The sequence below is a fragment of the Aegilops tauschii genome, chromosome 1 (genome assembly GCF_002575655.3).
Source record: "Aegilops tauschii subsp. strangulata cultivar AL8/78 chromosome 1, Aet v6.0, whole genome shotgun sequence".
NCBI lineage: Eukaryota > Viridiplantae > Streptophyta > Magnoliopsida > Poales > Poaceae > Aegilops > Aegilops tauschii.
In genome coordinates, this window is record NC_053035.3 from 314,356,620 (window position 1) to 314,384,534 (window position 27,915).

Below are 27,915 nucleotides of genomic sequence, written 5' to 3' on the forward strand. Positions count from 1 at the left end.
CACTGAAATTATCGGTAACAGATAGTTTTGTGATAAGGTAATTTGTAACGGGTAACAAGTAACAAAAGTAAAAAAGGTGCAGCAAGGTGGCCCAATCCTTTTGTAGCAAAGGACAAGCCTGGACAAACTCTTATATAAAGGAAAACGCTCCCGAGGACACATGGGAATTATCGTCAAGCTAGTTTTCATCATGCTCATATGATTCGCGTTCGTTACTTTGATAATTTGATATGTGGGTGGACCGGTGCTTGGGTACTGCCCTTCCTTGGAAAAGCATCCCACTTATGATTAACCCCTATTGCAAGCATCCGCAACTACAAAAGAAGTATTAGGTAAACCTAACCATGGCATGAAACATATGGATCCAAATCAGCCCCTTACGAAGCAATGCATAAACTAGGGTTTAAGCTTCTGTCACTCTAGCAACCCATCATCTACTTATTACTTCCCAATGCCTTCCTCTAGGCCCAAACAATGGTGAAGTGTCATGTAGTCGACGTTCACATAACACCACTAGGGGAAAGACAACATACATCTCATCAAGATATCGAACGAATACCAAATTGACATGACTACTTATAGCAAGACTTCTCCCATGTCCTCAGGAACAAACGTAACTACTCACAAAGCATATTCATGTTCATAATCAGAGGGGTATTAATATGCATAAAGGATCTGAACATATGATCTTCCACCAAATAAACCAACTAGCATCAACTACAAGGAGTAATCAACACTACTAGCAACCCACAGGTACCAATCTGAGGTTTTGAGACAAAGATCGGATACAAGAGATGAACTAGGGTTTGAGACGAGATGGTGCTGGTGAAGATGTTGATGGAGATTGACCCCCTCCCGATGAGAGGATCGATGGTGATGACGATGGTGATGATTTCCCCCTCCCAGAGGGATGTTTCCCCGGCGGAACAGCTCCGCGGGAGCCCTAGATTGGTTTCGCCAGGTTCCGCCTCGAGACGGCGGCGCTTCGTCCCGAAAGCTTCCTTCTGATTTTTTTCCAGGGCGAAAGACTTCATATAGCCAAAGATGGGCACCGGAGGCCTGCCAGGGGGCCCCACGAGGCAGGGGGCGCTCCCAGGGGTAGGGCGCGTCCCCCACCCTCGTGGATGGTGGGTGGCCCCCCTCTGGTGCTTTCTTCGCCCAATATTTTTTATATATTCCAAAACCGACTTTCGTGGAGTTTCAGGACTTTTGGAGTTGCTTAGAATAGGTCTCTAATATTTGCTCCTTTTCCAGCCCAGAATTCCAGCTGCCGGCATTCTCCCTCTTCGTGTAAACCTTGTAAAATAAGAGAGAATAGGCATAAATATTGTGACATAATGTGTAATAACATCCCATAATCTCGATATAAAAGCATGATGCAAAATGGACGTATCAGAAGGCGAAGAAGGTGAACTTCCCCTTTTATTGACATTAATGAATATTTCCCCTACAGAGTCATATGACTGTTAATTTGTACTGCCATTTGGGCTAGGACAAACTGCCACTTGTTTAGTGGGTAGGAGTGATATGATGTTAATTTCGTATTGCATGATGTTTATTTGACACTGCCTATGTGTGGTAAGGGCACCACTAGTGAGAAGGGTGACCCCAAAATTAGACCATGAGCAACCAAAACCATGTTTTCACATCTTCGCGGCCATTAACCTAAGCGCAACCGACCAAACTCATGTATCAAACGAACCTCATGATGCAAGGCATGCAGCCAAACGAAGTGCAGAACATGGTTTTGAGTTCGTATTATCTCCGTGAGGCTCTATCGAGCCACGGATGCAAAGAGACCAAAATAGTTACAGGCAACTAAACACGCCCTATCGCTCGTGCGAACATGACTTCCTTCGCCTCATGACTCATGATCCCCCTCACCTCCTCCGTCATCTTCCTCCTGTGAGCAGTGATGATGTAGCGTTGATTCTCCCTCCAGCTCAAAAACGGTCGTACATGAGCAGCCTTGCATCACGATCTCCTTTCTCCCCCTCCCCGCCACTCTCCCCCCGACCCTAGCTCCACCATCCTCAAAGCCGATGAGCGCACACAACCCCTCTTCACCATCTTTCCTTGCATCTACTCGATTTGATTTCATCATATCTTTAATAGTTTGGTTGCTTCACCATCTTTCCTTGCATCTACTCGATTTGATTTCATCATATCTCTAATATAGTTTGGTTGCTTCGTCACGGTTCCCTGCCCTTCCCCATGTTGCCCAAATGGCACCAATGATATCTCCCCATTGCAAGAGAGGACCTCATGAGCACATGAAAATCTCTCCTAGGGCTTTACTACCCTGGATTTTCCCTCCCCAACAACCAAATAAGTCCCAAGGGTCATACGTGCACCTCAGAATTCAAAAGGTCTAACATGTAGACATGCATGATAAAAAAAACATTCTATTATACCAGTTACATTTAATAAACATTTTACAGCTATACAACAAATATACTAAATCATACTCACCTCGAGAATTGTGTATAGACACAATAACTCATATGAGAGGTTGTATACATATGAGTTAAACATACGAGTTATTGTGTTTAAAGTAATGAAAGGCCGTATACATACTATTACTCTGAAACACTTTACTCCTATTAAAGTAATAATATGTTTGAAACACAATAACTCATATGTATACAGCCTTTTATTGAAATATATTACAACCAGTTTGCACAGCAACGCAAGAAGTATTGTCTAGTTAACATAAACATTCAGTTCATTAGACCAACTAGCACAATTCTAAATGTATATTCTAAGAATATTGTAGGGAAAAACTTTTCATGGCCTTTTAAATGGCGTGCTTACTGCACGAGTACACCTGAGCGGCTAGGCGAAGTGAACCCCACCAAGTGACCAGCCTATTATCGTGTATTTTCATATTTCTGCATACTTCCCCTGTAGCAGAACAGATTAAATGCAATTGGTACACTGATGAATAAATAAATAATGGTAGAAGGCACTCAGACTAAAGCACTAAGCATCGGAAAATACAGAAAAAAGAGAGATTGTTCATTATTCATGTAACAAGATGTGAGAACGCAGAAACCAAGGTCTTCAGCAAGCGTCACAAGCAAAATATAGGCCTAAGGTACAAGCAAGTGGCCAATCCAACTGCTTCAGCAATGCTGCATGGTATAATGATGGCTTGTTATCCAGCACAGTTGCCCATGCTTGCAACATCATCAGTACTCAGAACTCTGACGGCGTGATAACATCGTCGATCTTGAGAATCATCTTCACAACCTGTGTTGCCAATAATATCTGTTGTTGCTTGCCAATCAGGGTTTCAAAGACGTGCTGCTCTCTCATATCGTTTGTCCCGACGTCATTGCAGTCGATGCCACAGTAGGGATTGTTCTCCTGCAGAGGTGGTAAAGGGTCAGAATCACATGCATGTTACTCCAATGCGAAACGAGACATCCAAATCAGCTTCTAAAAAAACATAAAATATGCTGCATTGACGCCATCAAGCAATAAAATTGGTAGGATTGTGCAAGCACATACTGTATTGTGTGCCTTGGCCTCGAGTAACACTTCTATATCACAAGCACAAAAACACTAGGATTTGCGCACATACTCATCCGACTAGAAGTACAAGGACAAGTGACGTTACATTGAATCATCAAGAACAAATATTGCTACCTATTAGAAGAGCAGACTGGGGAGTAAGGCAACAGAACCATAATACCTGAATTTGCTGAGATTTTACTGCAGTCAATGTATCAATAGGTGGCAAACCACTGTTTTCAGCCAAGGCTAGTGGAATCCCATCCAGCGCATCAGCAAACGACCTGATTGCATACTGCAAGTACAAAGAACACGATGAAACGATATTGCATCTTGTTGCAACTTAGCTGTTGAAACTCAGCAGTTACCTGCTCGGCTCCAGCATATCGATCTGCTGCAGCTTCGACAGCAACAGAGCAAGATATCTCAGCTGAGCCGCCACCATAAACAATAGAGTTATTGCGGATCAGATTTCTAGCCACACACAGAGCGTCGTGAATACTTCGCTTGGCCTCCTCAATCATCATTTTGTTGCCTGCATGGTAGCTGCTGGCTTTATCATGGAAACTCCAAAAGCAATTTATCTTTTAGCTAGTGCACATATTGAAAATCAATACTAGCGGTGACAATCAATCATTTTCTACTTAGCATAGTTGGTTGGGTTGCTACAGTATGAGGTCTTAGAACCCTACAATTCTTCAAGGAAAAGCAACACACAGCTCGATGGTGCATCATACAATCATGATGATATGAACGGTATAAATATTTTGTACTCATTCTACAAATCCAACTGGTTATGTATGACAAGGTACTCTCAAACTATGATCTGATAATGTACCCAACACAACGATGGGTCATAGGACCAAGTACTCACAAATTATGACCTAATTAAAAACCAATAGTATCATAAAAATTGTATTCATAATGGGGAAGTGAATGTTACAAAGAAATTTCTCATATATTTCAGTGCACAATTTGCCATTATGCAAGATTAATAACTAAAAATATGCAAGTACACTAGATTCGACAATTGGGTGCGGAACAGTGAAACTGTCACGTATCTGGATACTGCCAACACTAGTAAAATTGTCTGCACTGTATGCACTGGCAGAGCCACGGCAAGGCTGAATGGGCCGTGGCCCGCCCAGCACAGGAGAGAAAAAAATATATCTAGCCAGCCCACAACACAACACATAGCAATAACAGGTATCAGCCCAGCCCCAGCAAAACTGCCTCACACCATACCACAAATAAGGACGCGCAGCAGTCAGCAATGGTGCAGCCGCCCGCTGTCGGCCCACACAGACAGCCACCGCTCACCGACACACCGCACACTTCAGCCGCCTCCCAGCCAGTTGGCCGATTCACGAGGCCACGACCCACAGGCCACTCAGCTAGCAGTCTGAATCCTTGTAAGCTGGCTCACAGGTGAATGATTTCTATGAATCATCTCCAATTTCCTTCTCCTAAATTCGACTGAGGTCGTCGTCTATTCGTGTGGTAGCATAAATAATTCACTGGAGATATGTTGTTTAAATTCTATGCGAAGGCATTGTTATAGATTTTAAAAGGACAAATGATTTAAACCAATTTGTAGTATGTGACTCAATATCTGATATCTTCAAAAACTCCTGTAATGACTAACAAAAATAGTCTAATGAAACTGTATTTTGGTATAGCTTTTCTTTTATATATTTGTACTCATTTGATCTTGTAAAGATGGAACAGAAGGTACTGATGAATGCCGATGATTCAAAATTTGGAAAAACATTTGTCCTTCTTTAGCTTGGCCCGCTCAACAATTCGTTTCTAGCTCCGCCACTGACTGTATGCAACACAAAAGTATCTCAACTATATGGACAGATTGATCACTGATTGGTTGAAGGTACAAGCACAGATGACCTAATAAAGGATGTGAGATATGCACATGCGAACAAGAAGGAAGAGATATTATCCATTGGAACATACCGCCACGGATGAAGATAGTTACAGCTCTGGCATTTGCACACCTCTCAATGCAAAGCATTCGATCCTTTGTTGTTCCAAATGACTTCTCTCTAACCAATCCAGCCTGTTTCAGCAAAGTATGCAGATAAGCAAACGACATGAGATACAAGTAGTATGGTACAGTTTTAAACAAAGCATAATTATATTACGATTACTTTCAAGAATATGTTACTTTTGCATGGTATCTTGATGGCAAACATCCTCATTGCTAGGTGCTGAAGGAACGCATTGATTACACCAGAGAGAAGTGGCAACCCTACTCAACTACCAAGAAACACGTAAAATTAACATTGTTGAGCATTCAATTTTTAGTTTATTGTCCTGAGGTCAATCAAGTCACCCTCACAAACCCACATGTGGCTAATTAAAGTCAGCGGACATCTTAACAATTACTGGACATTGTATAGAGGCTGAGTCAATTAATTCGGATTGGAGGGAGTATCACTTATCTGTTTTAACTTCTTAAATTGTTTGATACACTTATACTATTAAGAAATAATAGAAAGTATGTAACTACATATACAGACAAAAACTCCCACAAATTAATAGCTAGTCTCCGCATATGCTCTGTAGTCTCAGCTACTTAAGATTTCACATACTTGGGGTTCTAAAATTAGACACCCGACTATACAGCCGGCACCAATCCATGCATATTTAATATTACTTGTGTACATTATCAGAAAAAATTATTCTTTGTGTACAAAAAAGAGCACAAAACCAGTTGTACCTGCCCAAGCTTATCAGGAGTCAACTCTTGGAATCTTGGAACAATACGTCCCCCTGCAGTCAGTTTTCAAATGTTAGATAGTGTATTTATAAGACATTCAAGTTCACAAGGAGAGGTACTCATATCAACCTGTAGCTATGGCAATCAATTCCAATTCAACACCACCAACCCATCTGACAGCAGGCAGATTTCTTTGCATAAGCAAATGATTGGCTTCATCATCAAAACCCCATTGACAGATAACTAAGGTTGCACCAACATCCTGCAAGTGTATACAAACAAATCTTTAAGTACTTATATTAAGAAATCAACCATGATACGATGCAAAGTAAATAAACTTTGTGCAAAATCATGACTTTGCCCTACTATAAAATACATTGAAATTTTGTAGGCCTTTACCTTGCATTTCTGAACCATTTCATCAAAGTATTTCTGCTCTTGTCCACGCATCGTCTGGAATTTTTCTACAGTGTCAATGTCAACCTTATGCTTTGTCTTGGGCTTTGGGGGCTCAAATGGGCAGGTAAGGATGGCAATATTAGCATCCTCGATTCTCTTTGGCATTTGTGGGTGGCTCATATCTTTGTCAACAGCGATTCCGTATATTAGCTCAGTGTCCTCTAGCTTCCCACCAACTTTACCTTCTACTTTAATCAAGTCCAAGTTTACATCCTTCCTTTCCAAATCAGCAACAGCAAGGACTGCCCTGACAGCAATCTCAGCAAGCATCCGCTTACAACGGTTAACACTGCAGTTTAAGAATGACAGGTCCAATTAGACAAACGGAGAGAAATATAAACTGAATCTACCCTGCTTCCTAGCAGATCAAAACATTGGTTACATAACTGAGAAGTTAAGAGTGAATATCTTTGACCTACATCTTTGAGGACAGAGTTGTCATGCAGGTCTGCACCAAGGGCTCTATATTTGCAGCAGTGAACTCAAATCTAGTGGAGATATGTTCAAGGTGATCAAAAGCTATCTTGGAGGCCATCTCATATCCTTCGGCAATTCTAATCGGGTGAATACCACGCTCTAGCAGTTTCTCAGCTTGCTCCAGGAGCGACCCGTCCAGGACCACCACCCCGGTAGTACCATCCCCAATTTCATAGTCTTGACTACGGGAAAGCTCCACCATCAGCTTTGCAATCTGGTTGTCAACATCCATTTGCTCCAGGATCGTCGCTCCGTCATTTGCTAAAAAAAACATAAAGGGGGTAATTATTCAGAAACCCGGACCTCCCTTCTTTTGGGAATATAAAATTGAAGTAATTTCTAACGGAACTGATATGGCTATTATTTGATGAATAAAGTTACTGATGATTAAAAAAAAACAGACCTTAAGTTAGGCTAGTGCATACACGCAAATTCTAGAACCCCGGACAGATACTGCAAGGCACACACCCAAAATCCCTAGTCCTCGAAGAAACGAATGCAAGGGCCAGATCACATGCTAGCAAACGACTAAAGAACCTTAAGTTAGGCTAAGATCAGGAAGGGGAGCGGGGAGGGGAGCGAGAGAGTGCGGCGGAGCAGTTACTGATGGTGACGTCGCCGTCGGGGGATTGGAGAATCTTGTCCATGCCCTTGGGGCCGAGGGAGGTGCGGAGGCTGCGCGCGACGGCCTTGCCGGCGGCGACGTTGGCCTTGTGCGCGTCGAGCCCCCGCAGGCGGGACTTGCTCTCCTGCTCCCTCAGGATGATGAAGGGCCGTCCGAAATCGTCGAACGCCAGCGCCATGGCCGGCGCCGCCGATGCACGGGACGCGCGCGCGGCGCTTCTAGAAGGGTCGGATCACACCGGGGGAGGAGGAGGCGGCGCGAGGGCGGCAAGCGGGCGTACCGGTGATCTTTGTGAGGCTTAGACAAAAAAAAAACTTCACGAAACATCCAAAAGGATATGGGCTTCATCAATGGATGTGTGGGCCGGGCTGGATAGATGGGCTGGCCTTTTCTATCCCACGAATAAAACCCGAAACCGTTCCTAAAAGGAAAAAAAAACTCATAACCGTGGACGAGATATGCGCGTCGGAGACCCACGTCACCATCCCACGAATCTGTTTGAAGAACTTTTGAAGCGACCGGTCCACCTGCCCCGTCATCAGCGTGCTTTCTTCCTAAACTACCCTTGTACCTTCGCTGCCAAGCATGATAAGTGTTACACCTGCTACACGCTTGCGTGGGAGCTAACGCATGCTTGATTTATTTTATTTTGGAATTTACACATCTTGCTCCGACCATATATGTAGCCTGATTTATTTTCCAAACTGATCCGGTTTCATTTTTTCTTTTTCTTTTTGCGGGGAACTAAACCTGGGTATTGCGTCTACACGGACAAAATCCTCATTAAACCACAATAGTGTGACTGAACAATCGGCAAAATTGGGGAACAAAAGAAGACCATGCATCACTCTCGAGCGGGAACCCTAATCGTCGCCGTCGTCGGCACACGTCGTCGGGCAAAGTCCAGTGACGGTTTGACGGTTACTGAATTTGTTTCTCATGCGAGCGTTGCTCTAGGCGCAGCCCTCTCGGTGGAGCTGTTCGCCGTGGTGACCGACCTTGGCTCGTGGGACTGGCCTCAGAATGTTGCTCTGGCGAATGTTGAGGCGGCTAGGACGAGCGGCGGTGTGGTGGCTTGGTGTGATCACGTGCGGCAACGGCTCCGCCGATGGCGAGGTGGTCCTATGCTTCGTGGTGACTACGGCGTGGCCCAGGCGGTGGTTCCTCGTTATGATGAACTTGGGCTCGGCCCAAATCTGGCGTGTGGTGGCGGTGAGTTGCAGTTTCCCGGTGGCGGCCCCGAACTTGGTGGTGGCAGCTTCGGCCATGGGGCGGCGCATGTATGGGCATGGTGGGGCGTGGGACCCCGCGAACAGATTGGAGTTGGCTTGAGGAATGGCTACGGTGGTTAGCGGGTTTGCGGAGGGCGATGTCCTGGTGTGGGCAAAAGGTGGTCGAGGCATCTCTAGGAGAAATCCTCTTTCCATCTCCTTCAGATCCGGCGATGACGACGCGCCACGAGTGGTGTGATCTTCTTGGAAGTGTCGTCGTGGAGATGTGCTCACCACTCTCCCCACATTCTTGGCTTTGGAGAGAAACCTCATATTCTCTGAATCATGTGATAGAGGCGTCTTCACGTCTTTCTCCTCATGGGGGGATGTGTCCTTGTGGTGACGATGACATGCACTCAGGCGTTTGATGGCTTTCCCTCATCACCATCATGGCACGCAACTGATGTGGTCGTACCATGCGGACGTTGCGGTCCCAGCTTAGCCGCTAGCCGATCGCAATATTGTCGGGGCGCGGTCTGAGCATATCCAACTGCTGGTTGTAGCGTCGCATGTGGCGATCCCACCATCCCCATCTGTCCGTCATAGGATCGAGGAGTGCAGACTCCCAACATATCCATTTGCTGGACATAGTGTCACGGGTGTAGGGTCCCAACATCGTCGGGGCACGGTCTCAACATCCCATCTGCCCGTCATAGCATCGCAGAGTGATGGTCGCAGCTTCCCCATCTTCCCGTCGCAGCATCTTGGGGTGCCGATCCCAGCTTTGCTGTCAGTCGGTCACAACATCACTGAGGCGCGATCCTAACATCCTGATTGAAAGCATCACACATCGTTCGTTGCAGCGCGTACCACATGCCCATCACTATACCCCCGCGTCATTGCTCACACCATTCGTCTCCCCCTCGATTGTCGACGCAACATCGATGTCATTGCACGGCCTCATGGCTCGTAGTAGCCATCGAGCCCTTTTGAAGCAACACCAAATACCTTGCCCCCACGGCAACTCCCGCTTGTGGGCAGAAACGAGATGAAGAAAAAAGACGCAGGCCAGGTCAAGAGGATGTGGTTGGGATGGGGTCCTGCGCTGGAGGTGGGGTGATCATCGGCGACAGGATCTGCGTGGCCGTGGAGGATTCATGTGTTGCGAAAGAAGTTTGGGTGGTGTTGGGAGAAGAATAATGCGATACAGACGGGGATGAGAAGAAGATAGGGACACAATGGGTGACATGTGTGCGTGGAAAGGAAGAGAAAAGCGACGCATGTAAGAACAATTGGAAGGAGACTGGCGTGAGCGGCAGATTGGTCGCCATATCGAGATCATTTACCAAAATTTTACTACTAGAAAACTTACTTCCTCATGACACATGCAGAGTTTTCCATAAAAAAAAGGACATTTGATGTTCATTTTTTCTTCTACTAATAAAATATTAGGTTAATTATAAGCTTAAAAAGTAACTATTCAGTTTTAGAAACTACTCCCTCCGTCCTATAATATAAGAATTTTTTTTTACACTAGTGTAGTTTTAAAAACATTCTTATATTATGAAACGGAGGGAGTACTCAAATTTAAAATTTTGGTTACCAAAGCCGATTCTTATATTATGACTCTTCTTTCTTTTGCGTTTGGCGACTTGGAAAGTTGGGAATATCGCGAGGGGTAAAACTGGCAGTTAAAAATACAGGCCGACGAAGCCGATTCTCAATTTCCACGACAGCAACGCCTCTCTGCTTCCTTCGTCCGCAGGGCCTCTCGCGCAGCAGCGAAGCGCCATCTCCCCCCCCCCCCCCCCCCCCCCCTCCCCGTTCCCGCGCCTTCTAGAACCTTCCACCCCAACTGCCGGGGCTGCGCGGATGGCGGCCATGGAGAACGTGATCGTGCTCGTGAACCGCATCCAGCGCGCCTGCACCGTGCTCGGCGACCACGGCGGGGACGGCGCCGCCGCCTCCCTCCCCGCCCTGTGGGAGGCGCTGCCTTCCGTGGCCGTCGTCGGAGGGCAGGTACTCCTACCTTCGATCGCCTGTGCTCGCCCCGCCTAGGGTTTTCGTTTCGTGGCTTAATTACTGTGACGCGTGGGTTTGATTTTTCTGCGCCGGGTTGCGTTCGTACGTGCAGAGTTCGGGGAAGTCGTCCGTGCTGGAGAGCATCGTCGGGCGTGACTTCCTCCCTCGAGGCTCTGGTATGGCGGCGAATCCCGCGCCCGGCTCGAGTTTTTGAGCTTTTGTGCCGTTTGTTTTGATTTGTTTAATTTCGGGGTTGTGCGTTGTGGTTCGAAGGGATCGTGACGAGGAGGCCACTGGTTCTGCAGCTGCACAAGACGGAGGTCGGGGAGCAGGAGTACGCCGAGTTCCTGCATGCGCCAAGGCGTCGGTTCACCGATTTCGGTGAGCTATCTCTGTGCCCGCGCCCGCGCTCATGCAGTTTCAGTCATGTGCAGTTAGGGGGTTATTCAGGGGTTATGCTTCGAGTAACTACCAGTAGTAATGGATGCCTGATTTTTTAATGTCTACTGTGATTTTCTGTGCTATTAATAAGTGCAGTGGAATAAATATATCTATTTGTACCTGCACCTGCACCAGAAGTTGTATTGCTCAATACAAGTTCTGCATAGCTACATATGTGTGATAATATTCAGGCTGTGGGCACTTGATGATGCAGTGGCTGGTAGAGTGTTATTATATAAAAAAATGTGTGGTTTTACCTATTGCTTATCGATATGGTTGTAATCTTCTACTCCACAAGGATGGGTCAGGTGCAATGGGGAGTTTTAGATAAAGTTCTATGGTCACTCTCTCTAGTCTCCACCCTATGTGGATAGCTCAGACTACATTGTGCACTTGACTGTGTTGCTAAGTGTTTAAGACATTTCCATCAGTGATTCAATGAGTAGGTGTTGATGCTGAGACTGGCAGATTTAAACGATTTTATTTGACCAACCTGCGTCTGGTGCTACCAGTTCAAGTGTTATGTGTTTTTTATCAGGCTGATTTGCATATGGCCACATGTATCCAAAAAACATCACACACATCCATCCTTCAGAAAAAAAATGATGTCCTGAAATGAATTTGGAATAGCTGAAGTATTTTCATTACTGGGAAGCAACTCAAGTTGATCGGATGCTTATTGTGTACATGCTGTTTGTCTGTTTTCTGCAGCTCTTGTGCGTATGGAAATCGAAGATGAAACTGATAGATTGACGGGGAGATCAAAACAAATATCTCCAGTCCCTATTCATCTCAGCATATACTCACCAAACGGTATTATACCTTGGGCATAAGTGCATAACTTAGTGCTACATTGATGGAGAATATTGCTGCTGGTATTTGCTAAATATAAATTTCCAGTTCCATTTTATATGAATATCACTATAACTTCTCTGTTTGACAACAGTAGCCATGTATCTCTGATTTCATTCCTTTTTCACGGTGGTGTTTATATAGAGATCTTAGTTTATAAACAATAGCATTCATGCAGCTCTTGCATCTTCTTGGATCTTAATCTTTTTCCGGAGGGGTATTACTTCTACATTTTCTTGATAAGTCATTTATTCTACTCAATTGGCTATTGCAGTTGTCAACTTAACATTGATTGATCTGCCGGGTCTAACTAAGGTTGCTACAGGTATGCCAATGTCTATTTTTTTTCTTCACATTTTCTGATCTAGGCAATGTTCACAAGGAATTTTCATTCACCATGTTGTCATCTCTTTTCAGAGGGGCAGCCTGAAAGCATTGCCCAGGATATCGAAAACATGGTGCGCTTATACGTTGAGAAGGTACTGCTATTGCTTCAATGGGGTGCACTTGACATACATAAGATGTGCATGTTGATATTTACCTATGGACTGACACATTCCTATCTACTTTTGTAGCCAAACTGTATTATACTTGCTATATCTCCTGCCAATCAAGATATAGCAACATCAGATGCCATTAAGCTTGCTCGGGATGTTGATCCAACTGGTATGAACCAAACTTCTGCACTTATTTTGTTGTGATCTACTAATTCTATTATGTGATGGCACAGTCCTTCGGTATGACGTTGAATAATTACGTATGTACTTATGTTTTATACGCCTATCAATGGCATAACTCATCATATTTGCTGATATCATTTGCTTCAAAGATTTTAGCACCATGGATGTTCAACATGAAAAATAACAAAACAACATCTTTTCGGTGGAACCGATGCATAACTTAGCAAGTGTTTGGTTTTAACTCCAGATTATCTGTTTGATGTACATTTCACTCCAATGGCTTAGACTACTGATTTTCTTTTCTAATATTTTATGACTTGTTCACATTTGATTGATATTCTTCCCACAGTGACAGAATTATCTGTTTGATGCACCTACCGTATTTTCTTGCCTATTAATAAAAGCACCCTTTATAGAAAAAACCCATATTTCTTGCCTGAGGGATCATTTTAAATTTTCATAGGTGAAAGGACCTTTGGCGTGTTGACTAAGCTTGATTTGATGGACAAGGGAACAGATGCACTTGATGTATGCTTCTACTTTACTTTTTTCTGTGAATTTGAGCTTATTAAGGACCTAATAATGCTCAATACTTGTTCTTCTCGCTAAGGTTCTTGAAGGAAGAGCTTACAAGCTACAACACCCATGGGTTGGAATTGTTAACCGCTCACAAGCAGATATCAACAGGAATGTTGACATGATTATTGCTAGGGAAAAAGAACAAGAGTTCTTTCATTCTAGTCCTGAATATGCTCATTTAGCCAGCAGGATGGGTTCAGAATATCTTGCTAAACTTCTTTCACAGGTTCGAAACATCCTTCTAGTGTTTTTATTCTTGTTCTTTGTAAGGTAGCAATGGTCTCATCATGCAATCCTGTTTTTATCTCTCAGCAACTCGAGGCAGTTATTAGGGCACGCATTCCAAGCATCACATCTTTGATAAACAAAACTATTGATGAGCTTGAATCTGAGATGGATCACCTTGGTAGACCTATTGGATCAGACGCTGGGGTAATCAACGAAACTTTTGAGCTAAATTGCATTGGACTCAAACAGACATATGTAACACCATTCATGTACTTGTGCAGGCTCAGTTATATCTAGTCCTGGAGTTGTGCCGTGCATTTGACAAAATATTTAAAGAACATCTTGATGGAGGGTAAGTTCCATTTTGATTATTTCATGTCTTTATTTTTCTTGGTCATAATCTGTAACGTGGATTGAAATATGCAGACGACCTGGTGGTGATCGAATTTACTGGGTCTTTGATAATCAACTCCCTGCTGCTCTGCGGAAGCTTCCATTTGACCGCCACCTCTCCTTGCCAAACGTTAAACGAATTGTGTCACAAGCTGATGGTTATCAGCCTCATTTAATTGCTCCTGAGCAAGGTTACCGTCAACTGATAGAGTCTGGTCTCAGTTATTTTAGAGGGCCAGCTGAAGCTTCTGTAGATGCTGTAAGATTTCTTCTTCCTGTGGTTGCTTGCTTTGCCATGTTTCTTCCACTAAGTCCCCTTTTATCATCACTTTAGGTGCATAATGTCCTGAAAGAGCTGGTAAGGAAATCAATTGGGGAGACTGAGGTTTGTTTTCTTGTACACTTCAACTCCAACTTGCCACTTACACATTTTGTAAGTTATGTATTTACTGTAGTGATATTGTTTCACTAGGAACTGAGAAGATTTCCCACTCTTCAAGCGGAGCTTGCTGCTGCATGCAACAAAGCCCTGGAGAGCTTCCGTCAAGAGGGCCGTAAAACTACTGTGCGATTGGTTGATATGGAGTCAGCGTATTTGACGGTCGACTTCTTCCGCAAGCTTCCACAGGAGGTGGACAGGGCTGGAACTGGATACCCTGTGGACAGTGCTGGAACTGGACCTTCCACTCCTGTTGATCGGTACTCTGACGCGCACTTCAGGAGGATTGCTTCTAATGTGTCCTCGTACATTGGCATGGTATCGGACACACTGAAGAATACTATTCCCAAGGCTGTTGTTCACTGCCAAGTCCGGGAAGCCAAGCGGTCCTTGCTGAACTATTTCTATATTCAAGTGGGCAGTAAAGATGTAGGTGTTTTCTTTTGTTGTCTAAATATGTTCATTCCTTATCCTTTCAGTTGTCTCAGTGATCAATTTCCTGTGTAGGCTAAGCAGCTTGCGCTACTGCTTGATGAGGATCCTGCTCTTATGGGGCGCAGGCAGCAATGCTTTAAGAGGCTTGAGCTATACAAGTCAGCAAGGGATGAGATTGATGCTGTGTCATGGTCGCGGTGAAGGTAACATACCATGTGCTTGTAATATACTTCCTACCTTAGTTCAACGCATTTTGTTTTGAGAAATGCCGAATTAGCAGTCGGTTAGTCTGGACTATTGTTGTCAAATCTCAGTTGACAGATCAGTTACCTTGCTGTAAATAACTCCCTAGTCTTTTTTTCACCGTGTAACTCCGAGCTATTAGTATGAATATAACAGTTTTGTGTGACTACGGGTATGAAATTTACAGACTTCTAAGTAGAAGTACTAGTTGTTCTGGTACTTCTTAGTAGGATGCATGTGATCTTTGACAATCTGTATGCGGAGTTCTCAGCATAAGTAATGATCTTTCACAATCTTTGTCATACTGATGCATATGTTCATTTATTCTCAACTCTCAAGCCCCGAACTCCCCTTTGAAAGAAAGAGCACCTATTTCGTTTCCAGACTGTAGACTGTGACATTTAGACTTTCTGCTTCTTTTAGTTTTGGGACCTTGAGTTCAGACCATTCGTTACCTGCTATTGCTAACTATCCTGGCCTTACTAAAAGAGAAGAGGTAACCGTCCTGGCCTGATCTGAATCCTGATACACATTGTCCAGTGGTGCTCTTGTTAGTTTTGGGGCTCTTTGTTTCCCGGGTCAGACAAGAGCCTCCTCTCCTGGTGAATCATATATGCACTTTCGTCTGCACATTCTTGGCAGAACTCAATCTGCATGTGCTGTATATAGGCCTGGCCACCGTCTGATAATTTGTTATCTGTAGCTTTCCAATACTCCAGAGACGAGTCAGGTCAAGTTTACTACCGGTTCTTTTGTTCTGGTAGCATTGGTTCCACAGGATACAAATCGAGCATATTTTTTCTGGTCACCTACTCATCTTCAGTAGACTTGACTTTGACTCTGCAGTATATGCTAGTATGTTGAACTGACTTTTTGGTTTCTTCGGTGATTCTCCACCTGGTATTTGCTGCTACGGACTCCACGCTTTCTAGACCTACGATTTTCTTCCCCGTCGATCTTTCACAAGTACTCTGCATAGAACAGATCTTCTCTTCTCTTACAGCAAATTCACAATGACACATTCGTGCCACTGGTAATGACACAAGGCATGAGCAGTTGGGGTTGACTCTTCCCCCCCCCCCCCCCCCCCCCCCCCTGGCCTCAGGAATTGGCTGCTTTAAAATAGGCAATGGACCAGTCAAATTCTTTACCGACAGAACTTTTCGGTCCATTAAAAAGCAGTAGCTCTCCATGCATGGACTGGTATAGGTGCACAGAACTGTTATCGTTGCCAATTCATAGCAGCATAAATGGCCATGCAATGTGTCGCAGTCGATCATGATGGTAATGTCCGAACGAACTATCTCCAAGACAGTCTCCTCATGGACAATTATTTGTCTACAATTAGGCAGGAGCAAAAGGAGAGGATTGGCGGTTGTTGGCCATTATACGCCAGAGTTTACTACTCTACTAGCATCTTCGCATGTGATGGCCGGCCGTGAGCGAGCGATGTCTAGTCGCTACTGCGAGAAATAAGTTTATGTCGTAGTAGTTCTTGTGCGGATTTGGTTTGTTGGTTGTGTGTTGCTGCCTCTATTTGCTGCGCTAGGACCGGCCGGGTTTAACCCGTCTAACGTAGTAGTGGGACATGCGTCGCTGCCTCTATCAGTATGCGTCTACTTGTGTCAATGCCATGCTAGTGTTTTACTCGTGGATTAATTTAATCGAGAAATTGCCTATTTACTCAACAATCCAAAAACCTATTATGTGTAGGAATTTCTCGGCAAGTGGCTTTGCCGCTGCACTGAAACCGGATATGTTTACCGGTTCGTATTTTAAGCGTTGGCAGACTAAGACCACTTTATGGCTCACGGCTATGAACGTGTTCTGGGTCACTGGTGTCTCCACGGAAACGATTGCTCCTGAACAGGAGAAGGCGTTCAAGGAGGCTACCGTTGTGTTTCTCGGAGCAGTTTTTAGCGTGATCGGAGATAAACTGGTCGACGCATATTTACATGTGCATGTCGCCAAGGACTTGTGGGAGGCGCTCGAATCTAAGTTCGGGGCAGCCGATGCCGGGAGCGAGATGTATATTATAGAGCAGTTCCACGATTACAAGATGGTTGAAAACCGTCCTGTATTGGAGCAGACTCATGAGATAATATGCATTGTTAAGGAGCTTGAACTTAAGTGCGAGTTACCGGGCAAGTTTGTCGCGGGCTGCATAATCGCTAAGCTCCCTAATTCCTGGAGGAACTTTGCCACCACTCTGAAACATCAGAGGCGTGAATTCTCTGTGGAGGATGTCATTGGCCATCTGAGTGTTGAGCAGAATTCAAAGGCAAAGAACTCGCACGGAAAAGGGGCCGAAGGGACTTCTGTCGCCAACATGGTGAACCAGAAGAACTTCAACTCCCACAAGCCCAAGGGAAAGAACGGTGTCCAACACAATACCGACTTTAAGAAGAAGGGTAAGAAGACCTTCAAGAAGAACAAGAAGCATGAGGGCTGCTTTACTTGTGGTTCGGTTGAACATTGGGCCAACAAGTGCCCAAACAAGTATAAGAAGTCAGGACAGGACTCCAAATCCGTCAACATGATTGTGGACAACAATGAGAATGGTGTACCTGGGTACGGTAATTTATTTACTGTTTTTTCAGTGTTTCAGCCCACCAATTGGTGGGTGGACACAGGTGCAGGTGTACATGTGTATGCCGTCATTTCATTGTTCACTTCTTATCAGGTCACAGGCCACGGGTCCGTATTTATGGGGAATGGCGCGAGTGCTTCTGTTCATGGTGTTGGCACGGTCGATCTGAAGTTTACTTCGGCAAGGATTGTGCAGCTGAAGAACGTGCAACATGTCCCTGCCATCAAGAAGAACCTCGTTAGTGGCTCCCTTCTATGTAGAGAAGGGTTTAAGTTGGTTTTCGAGTCTAATAAATTAGTTGTTACGAAATATGGACTCTTTGTTGGAAAAGGTTACGAGAGCGGAGCGATGTTCCGCCTTTCCCTCGCAGATTTTTGTAATAAAGTCGTGAACCATGTTCATTCGAATGTTAATGAATCTGAAGTTTGGCATTCACGTCTTTGTCACATTAGTTTCGGTGTTATGACGCGGCTAGCCAAGTTGGATTTAATCCCGAGTTTTACTTTAGCCAAAGGTTCTAAGTGCCTTTCATGTGTGCAAGCTAAGCAACCTCGCAAGCCTCACAAGGCCGCGGAGGAGAGACACTTGGCACCATTAGAACTCATACATTCTGATCTTTGTGAGATGAATGATGTGTTGACTAAAGGTGGAAAGAAATACTTCATGACATTGATAGATGATTCCACTAGATATTACTATGTTTATCTGTTAAATACTAAAGATGAGGCTCTACACTACTTTAAAATCTATAAGGCAGAAGTTGAGAATCAACTTGAAAAGAAAATTAAACGAGTCCGGTCAGATCGTGGTGGAGAGTACTTCTCGAGTGAGTTTGATTCCTTCTATGCGGAACACGACATTATTCATGAGAGGGCGCCTCCCTATTCACCCTAGTCAAACGGGGTTGCCGAGCGGAAAAACCGTACTCTAACTGATTTGGTTAACGCCATGTTAGATACATCGGGTTTATCCAAGGCATGATGGGGGAGGCTATATTGACGCATGTCATGTCCTGAATAAAGTTCCGACAAAGGATAATGAGATCACTCCCTATGAGAAATGGGCAAAGAGAAGGACAACACTCTCGTACTTGCGTACTTGGGGCTGTTTGGCGAAAGTCAATGTGCCGATCCCCAAAAAGCGTAAGCTTGGACCAAAGACCGTGGGCTGCGTTAATTTGGGCTACGCTAAGAACAATGTTGGCTATAGATTTCTAGTAGTGAAATCTGAGTTACCTGACCAGAAGGTCGGTACAATTATGGAGTCTAAGGATGCTACATTCTTCGAGGATATTTTTTCTATGAGAGATATGCAAAGCACTTCTAGACAGGAATCTGAGGAGACTCCTGAACCTGCCATCCCTATGGAATATTATGAACAAACACATGATGAAAATCCTGAGGAGGATGACGAGGAAACCCTTGGTAGGGGCAAGAGACAAAGGACTGCAAAGACCTTTGGTGATGATTTCTTCGTGTACCTCGTGGATGATACTCCTACTTCTATTTCATAAGCGTATGCCTCTCCAGAAGCTGACTACTGGAAGGATGCGGTCCGTAGCGAGATGGATTCCATCATGGCTAACGGGACATGGGAGATCACTGACCGTCCCTATGGTTGCAAACCATTGGGATGTAAGTGGGTGTTCAAAAAGAAGCTTAGGCCCGATGGTACGATCGAAAAGTACAAGGCTAGGCTTGTGGCCAAGGGTTATGACCAGAAAGAAGAAGAAGATTTCTTCGATACTTATTCACCTGTGGCTAGACTGACCACCATTAGAGTATTACTCTCGTAGGCGGCCTCCCATGGTCTTCTCGTCCACCAGATGGATGTTAAGACGGCTTTTCTGAATGGAGAGCTAAATGAGGAAATCTATATGCAACAGCCAGATGGCTTTGTGATAGATGGTCAGGAAATAAAGGTGTGTAGGTTGCTGAAATCTTTATATGGCCTGAAGCAAGCACCTAAGCAATGGCATGATAAGTTCAATACAACTCTGACATCTATTGGTTTCGTTGTTAATGAGGCTGACAAATGTGTATACTATCGCCATGGTGGGGGCGAAGGAGTTATATTGTGCTTATATGTTGATGACATACTGATATTCGGAACCAACCTCAAAGGCATTGAGGAGGTCAAGTCGTTTCTGTCTCAGAACTTTGAGATGAAAGACCTTGGTGTGGCTAATGTTATCTTAAACATCAAGCTACTGAGAGATAATGAGGGTGGGATTACACTTCTGCAATCCCACTATGTTGAGAAGGTGTTGAGTCGTTTTGGATATTCGGACTGCACACCATCTCAAACACCATATGATCCTAGCGTGTTGATTCGGAAGTCCAAAGGCACGGCTATAGATCAATTGAGATACTCTCAAATCATTGGTTCACTGATGTACCTAGCGAGCGCAACGAGGCCTGACATCGCGTTTGCTGTGAGCAAACTAAGCCGGTTTGTTTCCAAACCGGGTGATGTACATTGGCATGCTGTTGAAAGAGTTATGCGCTATCTGAAAAGTACTATGAACTTCACTATACCGGATACCCGTCGGTACTTGAAGGGTATAGTGATGCAAATTGGATCTCTGATGCTGATGAGATGAAGGCCACAACTGGGTATATGTTTACTCTTGGAGATGGCGCTGTTTCCTGGAAGTCTTGCAAGCAAACAATCTTAACGAGATCGACAATGGAAGCAGAATTAACAGCATTAGACACATCTGGTGTCGAAGCAGGATGGCTTCGAGATCTTTTGATGGACTTGCCATTGGTTGATAAACCGGTTCCGGCTATCCTTAAGAACTGCGATAATCAGACTGTCATCACCAAGGTGAAAAGTTCAAAGGACAACATGAAGTCCAACAAACACATAAGAATGAGATTAAAGGCTGTCAGAAAATTAAGAAACTCCGGAGTGATAGCGTTGGAGTATGTCCATACGGCTAAGAATCTGGCAGATCCCTTTACGAAAGGGCTATCACGTGTTGTGATAGATAATGCATCGAGGGATATGGGTATGAGACCCACATGAGTTGCCATGGTAGTAACCCAACATATGTGATCGGAGATCCCGTGAATTAGAACCTGGGAAAACAAGCCAGTGGTGAACTGAGGAGAGTAACTATACTAACCCACTCCGTTGGAGATGCAATACTCTCGATACTGTATGGTAGGATGACTACTGTCTTAATGTGTTCCGAAGCTTATATAAGCAAGATGCTATCCTACAGAGCGATCTTTGGAGGAACACACCTATATGAGCCCGACTGCTGGTCACAGTCTATGAGATTGGGGTGATCTCTAGTAAGCTCATGAATAGGCCAGGAGTGTGACTTATATGCTCCACCCGAGGGGTTAGCCTTCGGCAGCCTAGTACTAGTAAGACATGTGGTGAAACTTCTTTACGCCAAACTGACAATTCAAGGCATAGTCCATTGTTCAGTTGTGAAGGAGTGTAGCTACTTGCTCTAGGTGAAGCTCAACCTTAACAGGTCTTCACTGAAACACTGGTATATCGAAACAGTAATTGGAACAGAGGACACAATGGGCCCTCGAGATCTGGTGGTGGTGTCGTGGTGGGCGCACGGCAGATGCCAAGGGATGGCTAAAGAGAGGAGGAGGCTCGAGGGCGCTAGTGGACTCCAGAGGCGAGGTTGGCATGAGCGGGCGCGGGACGCTGGACATACCCAGGTTCGAGGCTCTCCTGAGAGATAATACCCCTAGTCCTGCCGAGTGTAGTTGGATGATCGATAGTACAATGTTGCTCCTGGAGCTGTATGGAGGAGGAAGGAAGCTGGCCAAGGCTTGGGCTGCTCCTTCTCTCCGGTGTTGCTGTTTTGTGGCTAGTCCTTCCGCTCGCCCCCCGAATGATCGTGGGCTCCCGGGGGTTTTATAGTCCAACCCCCCGGGGGTACAATGGTAATGTTATAAGTCGGTGGGTCCGTATTGTCGGTGTCCGAGGACCCGGGCTGGGTCCCGCTGAGGGCTTGTGGTTCGCCGGGTTCCCCTAGGTGCGGGCCCCGCAAGCCTAGGGGGACTGTGCGCCGTCTTGTCGATCGTCAGGGCGTGGCCGAGTTGAGTCGCGTACAGTGCTCTCCGCCAGGTTGCCGCTTGTTGTCGTCAGCGGTGAGGGCGGGGGTGTAGCCACGCCGGCCTTGGTCAGCGGGTAGGTGAGGGGCACTGTTGCCACGTTCCTGCTGACCAGAGGCATGGGCGGGGCACTGTTGCCTCGGTTATCGTTGATTGAAGTCTCGTCCCCATCATACGGCCTGGATGGGACGGGAGTTGACCCGCGGCTGGATTGCGTAGCACGCCATGGGTGGCGCTGGCTTGTTGAGGAGGCTTTGGCCGTGCCGGGTTCGGCTGTCTTGCGCTAGTTGTTGAGGCCGAGTCGACGTGTCTTGCCGGGTCGGCTAGTCTGGCCGGCTTGCGGGGCTTGGCCGGGTTGAGCGACCCGGCCAAATGCGTGCCGGTATTGAGGGGCGGTGCCAGCCCCGTTGTTTTTTGAAGAGGATCCAGGTTCCGTTGCCTGCCCGGGGTCCATCCCCCCGACAGTAGTCCCCGAAGCTGTGAAGGTCCGCCGTCTTCGGATGAGTGGGCCTTCGCAGTTTCCCCCTTAAGCAAGGTGGATTCTACGAGCGTCGGGCCGGCAACACCCACTGTGTGCCGGTTTTCTCGGAAACCGGATCGCGGCATCTCGGCCGTGGCGGGGACCGAGAAGTCCACCAAATCTTGGGGCAATCCTTCGGGCTTTGCGCGGGCGCCACGTGGTGCCCGGAAGTCGGAGGGGCCTGACAGGCCACGCGCGTGACGGGACCGGGCGACGGGCTGGGGCCCACCGCCGCGCGCCCTCGGCCCAAGCGCGCGGATTTATTGTGGCGTCCGGGGGCAGGGTTGCTCTTCCCCGGGCAGTTACTGCGCGTGTACGTGCGCACTTATTGCGGGGTAGTGGAACGGGCGCATGCAGACGATCCCACTTCCCCACTTCCCCACGTTCAAACCGAGGGTTATAAATCAGGGGGCAGGGGGCGGCGGACATTATTCTCGCTCGCGCCCTCCTGTCCCTTTGCTCTCGCTCCGCTCTTTGCAACTGACGCACTGCGGCGCCCGCTGCTCCGAGCAGAACTCCTTCGCCGTCCATCTTCCTTCTTCTTCCTTCGATCATGTCGCTGCCATCGGGCTCCTGGATGGGTTCGAATGTCACCTCCGAGGACATCACCCAACTCCGGCGACGCGGCGCCTGCCGCGGGAGACGGACGTCGGTGTCCGCCTGCCGCGCGGCGAGCAGAGGCCTCGGCCCGAGGGGCAGGAGCGCGTGGTCTTCCTCACGCACTTCAAGCGCGGGTTCGGGCTGCCGGCGAGCACCTTCTTCCGCGCGTTCCTGGAGTTCTTCGGGCTCCAGCCGCATCATCTTGGCGCCGGCGCCATCGTCCAGCTCTTCGGCTTCGTCACCCTCTACGAGGGGTACCTGGGGGTCGAGCCTACGATCGACCTCTGGGCGCGCTTCTTCTCCTTGAAGCAGCAGGGCCCGTCGGCCGGGGAGTTCGCCGATTGCGGCGCCGCCGTCATCTCGAAGCGGTCGGGGGCGGATTTCCCCAAGATCCCGCTGGAGGATTCTGCCAAGAAGTGGCAGAACTCCTTCTTCTACGTCCGCAACCTTGGTGCGGATCGCATCAACCTTCCGGCCTTCGTCATCGCACCGCCGCGGGCGAAGACGAACTAGGGCTACTCGCCCAGGCGCCCGTCGCAGGAGATCGTCAATCTCTGCGAGCGGGTGACGGTGATGAGGACGCGGGAGGGGCTCACCGGCACCGACCTCCTCGCCGCGTTCATCATGCGCCGGGTCCTTCCGCTTCAGGGGCGCTCCTGCCTCATCGGCGAAATGGTCGGCCTTCAAGACCCCAACCGCATGGGGTCGACGCAGCTGTCCGCGGAGCAGGTCGCGCGCGGCGTGAATGACATCTCCAAGGCCAACCTTGGGGAGGACTGGCGGTTCGGCAAGGCGCCGTACAGCCAGTCGAACCCGGCGCCGCAGGTGAGTGTCTGGTCTTCTTACTTTGCTGCTGCGCACCTTCTCATCCGTCCTGACGCGACGCGCGGGGTACTTCTGAACGCGATTCGGCATCCTTACGCCCGGGCCCCGTCGTAGGTGGAGCCGATGGCGCCAGAGGAGCCCGCGGCTCATGGCGGGGAGGAGGAGGCCGAGTCCGACGCCGGCGCTGGGCGTCGCGCGGGTAAGTCTCGTGTTTTTCTTCATGTGTCTTGAATTGCTGACCGCGGCACGGAACGGTCGGTGCTGACGCCAGTTGTCGGTGTAGTGGCGTTGGGCGGGGGAGGCGGCGACGCGGGCGGAGCCGGGTCCCCGCATGGGGCGGTGCCGAGCCGCCCGCATGGGAAAGACAGCGTCGCGCCGCGACCCTGGGCCCCGAAGCGCACGGCGGACCCGGACGGGGCCGGGAGGCCGGCCAAGAGGAAGCGCGGCGGCAGGCACGAGAGGCCAACCCCGGCCCCGGTCTTGGCGGGGTAAGCTTCATCTCTCGTTTGCGCTCATATTTTTTTCTTGAGCTAGTCTTGTTTCTTTTCTGCTCATTCTGTCTTCCTCTTCAGGTCGCCAATCGCGCTGGCGAGGGCGGCGGCGGAAGCCGCGACCACCGAAGGGGCCGCGTTCTGCAGGAGCCGGTCCGGCCTCGCCGACCAGGCCGAGGTGGAGGGACGAGCCGACTCGGACCTCGGCCTGGATCCGAACGACGCCGAAGCCTTGGCCTGGCGGGGCAGGAACCGGGCCGAGGCGGAGCTGGAGGCGGCGTCGGTCCGTGCTTGGACCGACGCAGCGGCGGCATGGGCGTGACCCGGCGCGGAGCCGGCCTGGCGCGAGATGCCGGAGGGCACGGTGGTGGCGGCGACGGTCTTTGAGCCGTCGTCGGTGAGGGAGCGCGGCCGTGGAGGCCGGGCTGAGGTGGTGATCCCCGACCGGGAGGTCGTGGAGGTGGCGGATGACACCCCGCCGCGGGCCGACGTGGTCGAGCGAGCGGGGACTGATGGTGGTGGAGGCGGCGTCGTTTTGGAAGAGACGCTGCGGGCGGCGGTGTCGGAGGCGCAGCTAGTTTTGGAGGAGGCACCGCGGACGGCGGTGCCGGAGGCCACCCCGGCAGCTGGGCCAGAGACAGCGACGCAGGGCGTCCCGGCGTCCGGGTCAGAGACGGCGACGCAGGGCGTCCCGGCGTCCAGGTCGTCGTCGGCGCTGGGAGGGGCGTCGGAGGAGGTGCTGGCCGCGTCGCGAGCGGCCAGCGGGGAGTACGCCTTGGTGCCCCGGCAGGGAGGGCGCCGAGCTGCCGTGCCCGCGCCGGCGCCGTTGTCTTCGGGCCTCAGACCCAGGAGGAGGCGGCGCTGGACTGAAGGAAATATGCCCTAGAGGCAATAATAAAGTTATTATTTATTTTCTTATATCATGATAAATGTTTATTATTCATGCTAGAATTGTATTAACCGGAAACATAATACTTGTGTGAATACATAGACAAACAGAGTGTCACTAGTATGCCTCTACTTGTCTAGCTCGTTGATCAAAGATGGTTATGTTTCCTAGCCATTGACATGAGTTGTCATTTGATTAACGGGGTCACATCATTAGGAGAATGATGTGATTGACTTGACCCATTCCGTTAGCTTAGCACTCGATCGTTTAGTATGTTGCTATTGCTTTCTTCATGACTTATACATGTTCCTATGACTATGAGATTATGCAACTCCCGTTTACCGGAGGAACGCTTTGTGTGCGACCAAACGTCACAACGTAACTGGGTGATTATAAAGGTGCTCTACAGGTGTCTCCGAAGGTACTTGTTGGGTTGACGTATTTCGAGATTAGGATTTGTCACTCCGATTGTCGGAGAGGTATCTCTGGGCCCTCTCGGTAATGCACATCACTTAAGCCTTGCAAGCATTGCAACTAATGAGTTAGTTGCGGGATTATGTATTACAGAACGAGTAAAGAGACTTGCCGGTAACGAGATTGAACTAGGTGTTGAGATACCGACGATCGAATCTCGGGCAAGTAACATACCGATGACAAAGGGAACAACGTATGTTGTTATGCGGTCTGACCGATAAAGATCTTCGTAGAATATGTGGAAGCCAATATGAGCATCCAGGTTCCGCTATTGGTTATTGACCGGAGACGTGTCTTGGTCATGTCTACATAGTTCTCGAACCCGTAGGGTCCGCACGCTTAAAGTTTCAATGACGGTTATATTATGAGTTTATATGTTTTGATGTACCGAAGGTTGTTCGGAGTCCCGGATGTGATCACGGACATGATGAGGAGTCTCGAGATGGTCGAGACATGAAGATTGATATATTGGAAGCCTATATTTGGATATCGGAAGTGTTCCGGGTGAAATCGGAATTTTACGAGAGTACCGGGAGGTTACCGGAACCCCCCGGGGGCTTAATGGGCCATAGTGGGCCTTTGTGGAGAAGAGGAGAGGCGGGCAGGGCAGGGCCGCGCGTCCCTCCCCCCCTAGTCCGAATAGGACAAGGAGAAGGGGGCGGCGCCCCCTTCCTTCCTCTCTCCCTCCTCTTTCCCCCTCCACTCCTAATCCAACAAGGAAAAGGGAGGGAGTCCTACTCCCGGTGGGAGTAGGACTCCTCCTGGCGCGCCCCCTCCTGGCCGGCCGCACCTCCCCCTTGCTCCTTTATATACGGGGGCAGGGGGCACTCTAGAGACACAACAATTGATCGTTTGATCTTTTAGCCGTGTGCGGTGCCCCCCTCCACCATAGTCCACCTCGGTAATACTATAGCGGTGCTTAGGCGAAGCCCTGCGTCGGTAGAACATCATCATCGTCACCACACCATCGTGCTGACGAAACTCTCCCTCAACACTCGGCTGGATCGGAGTTCGAGGGACGTCATCGGGCTGAACGTGTGCTGAACTTGGAGGTGCCGTGCGTTCGGTACTTGATCAGTCGGATCGTGAAGACGTACGACTACATCAACCGCGTTGTGATAACGCTTCCGCTTTCGGTCTACGAGGGTACGTGGACAAAACTCTCCCCTCTCGTTGCTATGCATCACCATGATCTTGCGTGTGCGTAGGAAATTTTTGAAATTACTACGTTCCCCAACATGGACGCCGTCAGTCGCCGCCTGCGAGGCCGGACGGAACGGCTCGAGGCCTTCGCCCAGGCCGAGGTGGAGCGGACGCGCGACCTGGAGCGCGCCGTTCTGGTAAGTCTTCTTGTAATTTCTTCTTTGTGGGGGCGCGCCAGCGCACCCACTAGGTGTAGCCCCCGAGGTTCGGGCCAACTACGTAGTAGTTGGGTCGAATCTTTAGAGTGTTGGCCTTGTTCTGATTTCTGCTTTCTTCAGCATCTCGACGCCTTCCGGGTCGCCGCCTACAATCATCTCCTGGGCAAGCACCGGGAGCTCATGGAGCAGCTTGCCGCCAAGGAGGAGGAGCTCCGCGTCGCCGCAGGTATTCTTGTGCTCTTTTCTAGTGGGGGCGCGCTAGCGCACCCACTGGGTGTAGCCCCCGAGATTCGGGCCAACTGTGTAATAGTTGGGCCAAATCTTAAGTCTTGCTTTTTTCTTCTGCCGAGTCCTTTTTCGCAGCCGAGGTGCTGTCCTGGCGGACTTGTCTGCTCCGGGCCGGTCATCACTATGACCGTCTCGTTGCCGACACCGGCCGTCTTGGCGTCGAGGCGGCGCAGGCGAGGGCGGAGGCGGCCGCGGCTCGGCGGTCTCTCGACGAGGCCAACCGGCTGCATGAGCAGCTGGCGGGTCACAAGAGCCGCCTCGAGGCTGAGGTGGAGCTCCTTAAGGCGGAAGCCGCCAAGGTGGCAGAGGCGCAGCAGGCCCTGGTGGAGGCGGACCAGCAGCGCGGCCAGCTGGCCGACGACGAGGGCCGGCTCCAGGCCGAGGTGGATCGCCTGCGGGGGCAGGTCACCACGGCTGAGGGGGCCCGTCAGGACGAGGCCCGTCGCCGTGAGGCG

At 48.6% G+C, this 27,915-nt stretch overlaps 2 protein-coding genes across 4 annotated transcripts in view; one reads left to right on the top strand and one right to left on the bottom strand.

Annotated features, from left to right (window-relative positions):
• Positions 1–2,975: 2,975 nt before the first annotated feature.
• On the bottom strand, positions 2,976–8,131 carry LOC109779980 (T-complex protein 1 subunit epsilon). Its single transcript, XM_020338579.4, has 9 exons — positions 7,791–8,131; positions 7,129–7,447; positions 6,650–6,998; positions 6,380–6,512; positions 6,251–6,303; positions 5,485–5,587; positions 3,885–4,051; positions 3,698–3,811; positions 2,976–3,369 (listed from the first exon to the last, which is right to left on the bottom strand). The coding sequence occupies exons 1-9, from the start codon at positions 7,987–7,989 to the stop codon at positions 3,199–3,201; spliced, it is 1,608 nt and encodes a 535-aa protein (XP_020194168.1). The 5' UTR covers positions 7,990–8,131; the 3' UTR covers positions 2,976–3,198.
• Positions 8,132–10,721: 2,590 nt separating this feature from the next.
• LOC109779979 (phragmoplastin DRP1E) overlaps positions 10,722–27,915 on the top strand; it is a 28,096-nt gene continuing 10,902 nt past the window's right edge. Inside the window, exons 1-16 of one of the 3 annotated variants that reach the window (XM_020338578.4) lie at positions 10,722–11,041; positions 11,157–11,220; positions 11,318–11,425; positions 12,197–12,298; positions 12,612–12,662; positions 12,755–12,816; positions 12,913–13,003; positions 13,481–13,545; positions 13,628–13,822; positions 13,909–14,028; positions 14,106–14,176; positions 14,251–14,476; positions 14,552–14,602; positions 14,690–15,085; positions 15,164–15,294; positions 18,018–18,359. In XM_020338578.4, coding sequence (XP_020194167.1) covers positions 10,895–11,041; positions 11,157–11,220; positions 11,318–11,425; positions 12,197–12,298; positions 12,612–12,662; positions 12,755–12,816; positions 12,913–13,003; positions 13,481–13,545; positions 13,628–13,822; positions 13,909–14,028; positions 14,106–14,176; positions 14,251–14,476; positions 14,552–14,602; positions 14,690–15,085; positions 15,164–15,292 — 1,878 coding nt within the window. In that variant the 5' untranslated portion in view covers positions 10,722–10,894 and the 3' untranslated portion in view covers positions 15,293–15,294; positions 18,018–18,359. Of the gene's footprint in view, positions 11,042–11,156; positions 11,221–11,317; positions 11,426–12,196; positions 12,299–12,611; positions 12,663–12,754; positions 12,817–12,912; positions 13,004–13,480; positions 13,546–13,627; positions 13,823–13,908; positions 14,029–14,105; positions 14,177–14,250; positions 14,477–14,551; positions 14,603–14,689; positions 15,086–15,163; positions 15,554–18,017; positions 18,360–27,915 lie in introns of those variants that run through there. The other 2 variants (XM_073496883.1, XM_020338577.4) reach the window with 2 other exon arrangements.

What these genes read in the sequence shown, in the direction of transcription:
- LOC109779980 (XM_020338579.4), bottom strand. Translation starts at nt 7,989, where the DNA reads ATGGCGCTGGCGTTCGACGATTTCGGACGGCCCTTCATCATCCTGAGG. An exon ending in AAATGGTTCAGAAATGCAAG is followed by an intron (nt 6,513 to 6,649) that starts GTAAAGGCCTAC and finishes ATACACTTGCAG; the next exon opens with GATGTTGGTGCAACCTTAGT. An exon ending in GATATGCTGGAGCCGAGCAG is followed by an intron (nt 3,812 to 3,884) that starts GTAACTGCTGAG and finishes TTGTACTTGCAG; the next exon opens with TATGCAATCAGGTCGTTTGC.